Raw genomic sequence first — 7,981 nt, forward strand, 5'->3', positions numbered from 1 at the left:
GCTCTTAACCTCTGAGCCATCTCTCCAACCCTAAGCTGGAGACCTTTGATGGCAGGCTGACTCTTTCTGCCCATTGCTCCTCACAGTCAACTCCCAGGGCTGCCCTGCATGAATTGAATTCACAGGGCTGGTTTGGGGGAGGGGGATGAAAAAAGGCAAAGCAGATGGTGAGCTGTTCTGAATTTTAAGGAAATGTTAAAAAGGTCTGTCTTTACAGCCTCAAGGCCCCTTAGGAGCAATAATAGAGCCTCTTAGCCTTGGAAAAAAACAAACAAACAAACAAAAATGCCCAGGAACTTAAGTCTTTGTGAAAGCTATATGTTCAGGGTTTGCAATACAGCAAAGGAGGACATGAAAATAAAGTTACTGGTTTCCACCAAGGCTGACACACTCCACTGAATACTACCTAGGGTCTGGACTTGAGCCAAATTGGAAAGGAAGCAATCGTAGTTCCAGTCACACTGGTCTGCCAGCCTGCTACACAGCAGGGAGGCTATGTATATAATAATGCATATTTCAAACTATCTAGCAAAGGGGATTTCGAATCCTCAAGGAAACCACAAACGTTTGATGGTAGGAGAAGAAAGAAAGACTTTATGAACATTCCTTTTCCAGCAGGAGTTGGAACCCAGGGCCTTCCTTGTGCATGCTGGGCAGGGAGGCTCCCACAGGCTACACCCTGGCCCCTCAGGTTTCAGAAGCATTCCATGTGACTTCTCGTTTTCTGGAAATCTTTTGCTGTGACACATCATCTCTCGTCCTCAAATTCTCACTGTCCAGACTGAGAGTCCCTGGGAAGAGACTGCGAATTCTGTGTGTCTTTACTTTGTCCTGTTGATACTTGTCCTAGTCTCGGTCCCCTTTCAGCTTCAATTTACTTGACATTTTCCTTACTCCCAAGTTTTCTGACTGCAAGACAGAGGTTAGAATCTGAAATCTGTCTCATAATGTGTTTTTTTTTTCTCTCTCTCTCTCTTTCAGGAAAGGAGGCGTGGAGTTGCTTGTCCTGTGTGTGGAGCTACCGCCTTCTGAAAGGAATCTGCATCCCAGAATGTATCGTAGGGGAATACAGAGAGGGAAAGGTACCGAGACCTGGGCTTGGCATATGCTCTTCCACTCCCACCCTTGGAGAGCTCATGTCTTTCTGGAAAGTGAAAATGGCCTACATATGGCTACACTCCGCACAGCCTACGTTTAACACTGAACCATCTCTTTCATTCATGAGATACTCAGGCTACCAAGCTTCAGCTTCCATGAGATTCACAAGAACTGAAAGATCTAAGATAACTTGAGCCCTACAGCCATTCGTTATGACCACAGAGGAAGCTCAGTCCCCTATTACAACAGAAATACAAACTCTCCTCTTTCTGGCTGTCTGAACAGAACACAGGAGGAAGCTTGCTGGCCCTGCTCTTCCATTTCCTCCACATCTTACAGCAAGTATAGGATAAGCAGCTTTCCTGGGAGCCACTGATTTTCTGCATCCATTCTTGGTTGTGTTCCTAAACTTGAAACCATAATAAAATGCATCGATAGTTGATGCATTTTATTATAATAAAAATAAAATCATTGAAATAAAAATAAATAAAATCAACACATTTGCTCATAAGCTCTCTTTGAATTCTGACATCAAAGTAAAAGTGCTTGCTGCATGAGCAACTTGAGTGTAATCCTCAGATCCCATGACAGAAGGAAAGAACAGCTCCTAAAAGTTGTCCTCTGACCTCGGCATGCATGCCTACATATACATCTGTACACACATACAAACACCACCACCACCAATAACAACAACTATTATTGTTGTTGCTGTTATTTAAATGGAATGTTTTTCCCTAACTCATATGTCTAGCACCAGGGAAGGAGAGAGTTGTTGCCATGGACCTTGAACCCTCTTCCAATGAGTTTTTTGTTTGTTTGTTTGTTTGTTTTGTTTGTTTGTGTGTGTGTTTGTTTTTTTCGAGACATGGTTTCTCTGTGTAGCCCTGGCTGTCCTGGCACTCACTTTGTAGACCAGGCTGGCCTCCAAACTCAGAAATCCGCCTGCCTCTGCCTCCCGAGTGCTGGGATTAAAGGCGTGCGCCACCACCGCCCAGCTCCAATGAGTTTTAATTGTCTTAGTTATAATTTCCAGTTATATTCTGAGTCTGGGCACAAGAATCCAGGAACCATAGAACTTAAGCAGGTCACTAATATAAAAGAGTAAGGGCCAAAGAAAACCACAACACCAGCTTGATGGAAAGTAGAAATCAAAGCCCTGCATTCAGGAGGCTGAGCACAGGAGCAGGAGAATCATTGAAGCCAGCCCAGCCAGGCTACATAGCAAGACCTTACCTAGATAGACAGGTAGATAGGTGTGTGTGTGTGTGTGTGTGTGTGTGTGTGTGTGTGTGTGTGTGAGAGAGAGAGAGAGAGAGAGAGAGAGAGAGAGAGAGAGAGAGAGAATAGATAGATAGATAGATGATTGTTAGATGTAGATACATAGATACATAGATAGACCAACAACAAGAAGAAGAAACTTCACATAGACAGAAAATTTAAAAAAAAAAAAGGAAACCGATGTGCCATCTAGATGTTGACAAATACAAAGCACTGGGAATTGCATCACATTAGAAAAGACCAAGAAGGGGACCACTGCCTTTCTCCTCTGCTCCTGAGGTTGCCAAGTGGGAGTAGTGACCTCGGCGGTAAGAGCTCTGGATCTGAGAAGGAATTAGTAACTGACTGGAATACTGCTTTTGCAAAGTGCAATTATATGAAAATGCCTAGAAGCAAAAGTGTGTAGCAAAGTTAGACACAACTGGTCCTTGACCTGGCTGCCTTTGAGTTTGTTACATTGTAACAAAGCCCTCCCGAAGCCTGGCATTCTCCGACTACTATTCCTAGAGTGTCTCAGAGGTCAGGGTCCAACTAAGGTTTCCCCCAATTGTACACTTTGGTTTGGTCTTTTACCCGGCACAAATAAAATGGACTAGAACACTCACACCGCCTCACCACCACCACTTTCTTCCCTACTCAGAGGGACAAGAGAAAACAGCCATTGGAGAACTCCAGCACCTACTTAATACCTCGGCCCTCAAAATCCACCTCTTTCCTGTTCTTAACAGGGAGAAAACTTTAACTGTAAAAAATGCCACGAGAGCTGCATGGAATGCAAGGGTCCAGGCAGCAAGAACTGCACCGGGTGCTCAGCTGGCCTGCTGCTGGACATGGACGACAACCGCTGCCTCCATTGCTGCAATGCCTCCCACCCACACAGATCCCAGGACTGCTGCGATTGCCAGAGTTCCACAGGTGAGGGCAGGTGGGACGGCCTGCGGGAAAATGGCACAGCCTCCTCAGAAAGCTGATGGCTCCTGAGTGGAAGACGTATGAATAGTTCACAAAGCGTCTGCTGTGAGCCTACCTACATTGTGCGTCTGCCTACGTGGAACCTCTTGGTTCACAAATTGTGTTTGTTTTCACCTCTGTGTCAGATACCTGAGAAGAACTATTTAAAGGAGGGTTTATTTTGGCTCATGGTGTCAGAGATGTTTAAGTTCATGGTCCTTAGCTCTGTCGTTTCTAGGCAACGGTGAGCCTCAGTCTCCTGGCGGAAAGCATGTGGTAGAGCGTCACAGCTCACCGTGTGGCAGTCAGGAAGCACAGAAGTTTGAGAAAACACATCCTCCTGGGACGTGTCCCAGTAACCTATGTCCTCCGACTGGAACCCATTTTTCACCACCTCTAAGTAATGCCATCATATTAGGTATCTGTCAATAGATTCATCTACTGAGTAGGTCGAATCCCCAGCATCTGCCACTCTCCATAAGTTCATCAACTAGCAACCAAGGCCCCAAGTCTTTGGGGGAGATATCCGAGGTTCAAACCTTAATCAAACAGACCCTATTTAAGCAACAAAGAGACAGAGGCCCAAAGGTTGGATTATCCTGCTCAAGTCCACAGTAATAGGTAGGAGGCTCTAACCAGGCTTAATGGTACATGTGTATAATCTAAACACTTAGGAGGTAGAAGCAGGAAGATCAAGAGTTCAGGACCATTCTTAGCTAAATTGAAAGTTTGAGAGACCATCTGGGGCTATCTCAATTTTTTGAGACTAGACTTCATATTTTAAGAAAAATCACATATACACATGCACACCGCAGTTGCTCAACTGGAATTTGAACATTGGCCTACTAGACTACAAAGCCACAAAGCCTCACATTCTTTCTACAATTATGCTGCCCCCATCTTAATGAAGTCTAGAATTTGATCTTCATAAAAGTATTTTGTTTCTTTTTTTTATCTTTGCTCCTAAGGGAAAGGGAGGAAGGAATTGGTTATCTTGATTCTCCTGAATCTCTCTCTCTCTCCTGAAACTCTACTCTAGCTCAAATCTAGCCATTTCGATGGAGATTTGAAGCATTTTAGAAATAAGATATCACAGAAAGCTAAGAATAAATGAAACAACTTTACCAATTCCAAGCCTCCAATTATCTTCCAACCTCATCCGTGTATATTAAAACTGAGACCTAATCCCAAGGATAGTAAGCTACGAGTGCATTCAGCACCCTCCAAAGGTCCAGTATAGAGTCCCCTGTCTCAGGAACCACGTGCCACAGGCAGATAGATCACTTATCTGTCCCTCTAGTATGATCATATTTCCTCCAGGGAACAAGTGATGACATAGATAACGATAAATACAATAATGATAATACTGCTAGTTTAGAGGAAACATTTTTGCTTGATGGGCAAGATCCTGTTAGCATAAAATAGGAACCCCATTAAACACCATTGGTGGGACAGGCAGAGGGTGTCAGTCACTGGGGTTACTTAGTTGCAGGAGTGGTTTCAAGGTTCCCATGGAGGGGTAGAGAATGTGAGAGAAAGTGGGGAATGAAGGGAGAGAGGAGAGGAAGCGTCTACTGTGTATTAAAATTTCTACAACCAACTGGGCAGATAGCTTTTCCTCATACTTTTTTTTTTTTTTTTTTTTGCTTTACTGTATTACAAAGAAAAGTTACTGATTACAAAGAAAATGAAACAAAATAGTTAAACTACTCAAGTCATACTACCTGAATGGATGAATATAAACGAAGAAAAATCATCGGAATGCTTAACTCTTCTGTGGAGCATTTTTGCTTCTGTCTGGTCCTGAGTGTGTGTGTGTGTGTGTGTGTGTGTGTGTGTGTGTGTGTGTGTGTGTGTGTGTTTGTGTGCATGCATATGTCTGTGTTTTCAGTGAAGTCCTGAAAACAGAGGCTTATGACTAAGAAAGGGCAGGGCTCTGGAATTCAAAGTTTGCAATTATGCTATAAATCCTTTGTCATTTGAGATGGTAGTCAGAAGGTTAAGATAATAGAGTATTCTGTTTCTTGCTCGGGGAATGCCAAGACTATCCAAGACAACCAAAAACAGTGATCAGAGAATTTGCCTCCAGAATCCCACCTGAATTTGAAGTTAACGGGTTGGAAAATCCACTTGTTTTACAAACCAGTTCTCATCTATCACAACAAATTGGTCCCAAATTTTTCCAAGGCCACAAATGACTGAGAGTCTGTGGGCTTTATAAATGATGCTTTCCTGTCCTTGAAGGGTGGGAGATTCGTGTTGGACCAGTCTAAAAGATAGTTAGAGAGATAACTCCATTTTAGGAAAAAAAAAATCAGAGTTCTTGTTTAGTAGTAAAGGAAAAAACAAACAAACAAACCCATTTCTCAGGAGTCACAGAATCACTGAGAAGGTTGGACCCTTACAGACTGGCCCAAGAAACAGGGATCTGGGGTCCCTTTTGGATTTCCCACTTAATTAACATTCTAGAAGCATTGGTTGGTTTTATCAGATATGGACTGGGACTCTTGAGGATACATACTGTGTTTTTGTAGAGCGGTTGTCTCCTAAGAAAATAGATATAAAAAGTTCTTCACTTCACAGTTTGATTTTCCCAATTGTGTTTCTTTTTCCCCCTTTGCTGCTGCTCCTGGGACGGCCTTCCATCAGATGAGTGCATCCTTCCAGCCAGGGAGGCTGAGTTCTACGAGCACACCAAGACTGCTCTGCTAGTGACCTCGGGCGCCATGCTGTTACTGCTTCTGGGGGCTGCTGCGGTCGTGTGGCGGAAGTCTCGAAGCCGACCTGTGGCAAAGGGGCGGTATGAAAAGCTGGCAGAACCCACCGTGTCATACTCCTCCTACAGGAGCAGCTATCTTGACGAGGACCAGGTGATTGAGTACAGGGACCGGGACTATGATGAGGACGATGAGGACGACATCGTCTATATGGGCCAAGATGGCACAGTCTACCGGAAGTTCAAGTACGGGCTGCTGGATGAGACGGAAGATGATGAGTTGGAGTACGATGATGAGAGCTACTCTTACCAATAAACAGAGCCCCCTCCCATCTCAAACCCACCACCCACCTCCCATCCCTTCCTGGTCCCTTCCTGGCTCTCAAGCCTGCTGGGAGCTACCAATGCACTGGCTGAGGTCTGAGTGTTTGCTTTGTCCTTACCTTGCATCCAACCTGAATATGTAGGGATGCTGGAGTCTGCTGTGCTGCTTTTGATTAGCTGAGTGCAATGAACAGATCCTGCAAGGAGAGAATTCGAAGGCATTTTCCCCGAGGGTATGTCAAGACATTAAATGCAGGAATCTAAAAGAACTAAGATCTGTTGAACACTCTAACGTGATTTTTAAAGTGGATGGAGAAGAGGACCTGTAAGGGTTCTGCTTTCAAACTGTAGTTGGAGACTCACTCTCATCCCCACAACTGCTACCTTGTAGAATTCTGATATTTGACTAAATAGAGGGGAGATGGAGAACCAGAGAGTTGTTGGAGCTGGGGTGGGAGGTCTCTCCCCTTTCAATTGTGGAAAGAAAGAAAGGAAGAAAGAAAGAAAGAAAGAAAGAAAGAAAGAAAGAAAGAAAGAAAGAAAGAAAGAAAGAAAGAAAGAAAGAAGGGAAGGAAGGAAGGAAGGAAGAAAGAAAGAAAGAAAGAAAGAAAGAAAGAAAGAAAGAAAGAAAGAAAGAAAGAAAGAAGGAAGGAAGGAAGGAAGGAAGGAAGGAAGGAAGGAAGGAAGAAAGAAGAAAGAAAGAAAGAAAGAAAGAAAGAAAGAAAGAAAGAAAGAAAGAAAGAGGGAGGGAAGGAGGGAAGGGAGAGAGAGAGAGAGAGAGAGAGAGAGAGAGAGAAAGAAAGAAAGAAAGAAAGAAAGAAAGAAAGAAAGAAAGAAAGAAAGAAAGAAAGAAAGATCTGTGAAGACCAAGAAAGGGGACTTGAAGTTTCTTAAACAGTACTCTTGAAGAGCAACCACCTCCTTTGACTGGTTAGGACCCATCTAAACTAAAAGGATTAGCAGCCTCAGAGCTGACAGTCCACATACTAGCTGGGTCCCAGCTCCTTTGCAGAAACCCAGAATCATAACCATCTAAGAGCAGAGGAAGGTCAAATGGAGGGAAGGCAACACCAGGGCCAGAAGGAAGGAAATTGTTTCCAAGACTCTCCCCCTTGTGATTTTCTAAGAGCCTCTTTAATAGGAAGTAATAAAAGAAAAATTGTAATAATAACCTAACACAAAAGACAAAAATTTCACTCACTCTCAACAATTAAATAAAGACTTCAGCTGCTAAATCAGACCAAAGTTGTCATCAATGAGTCATCAAAGAAGCTTGGATTCTCAGTAAGGAAAGGTAGGTCAGAGCCTAACCTTAAAAAAATTCCCATCGTCCCTCTCAGGCTGCAAACAGCTGCCCAGATCTTTTCACTCCTGCACTGTGTTTTGTTCCCAGGCTTCTTTTTGCCACTCTGGTCAAGTGTGTTAGATTATGTAACTGTGGGCACCTTTTCTGAAGGTGGTGGTTCATAGTGAAGATCCGAAGCACAAAATGACACAAACAGAATCCCATGGGGCTCCTTGTGACAGGTAATGCTATTCGGAGAACACCAAAAAGTGATGGGTAACATCATCACTTAATGACCAATCATAATACAATGAGTCGCATACCTGCCA

The 7,981-nt window shown here is 43.6% G+C and overlaps 1 protein-coding gene across 3 annotated transcripts in view; it reads left to right on the forward strand.

The window, feature by feature from the left end:
* Positions 1 to 7,700, forward strand: part of Pcsk5 (proprotein convertase subtilisin/kexin type 5) — a 417,146-nt gene extending 409,446 nt beyond the window's left edge. For all 3 annotated transcript variants that reach the window (XM_021151578.3, XM_029472674.2, XM_021151579.3), the window contains 3 exons: positions 982 to 1,082; positions 3,105 to 3,291; positions 5,977 to 7,700. In XM_021151578.3, the coding sequence (XP_021007237.1) occupies positions 982 to 1,082; positions 3,105 to 3,291; positions 5,977 to 6,359 (671 nt within the window). In that variant the 3' untranslated portion in view covers positions 6,360 to 7,700. The remainder of the gene's footprint in view (positions 1 to 981; positions 1,083 to 3,104; positions 3,292 to 5,976) is intronic.
* The last annotated feature ends 281 nt before the right edge of the window (positions 7,701 to 7,981 follow it).

The sequence above is a fragment of the Mus caroli genome, unplaced genomic scaffold, assembly GCF_978045245.1.
Source record: "Mus caroli unplaced genomic scaffold, Mus_caroli_1 scaffold_20, whole genome shotgun sequence".
Classification (NCBI taxonomy): Eukaryota; Metazoa; Chordata; class Mammalia; order Rodentia; family Muridae; genus Mus; species Mus caroli.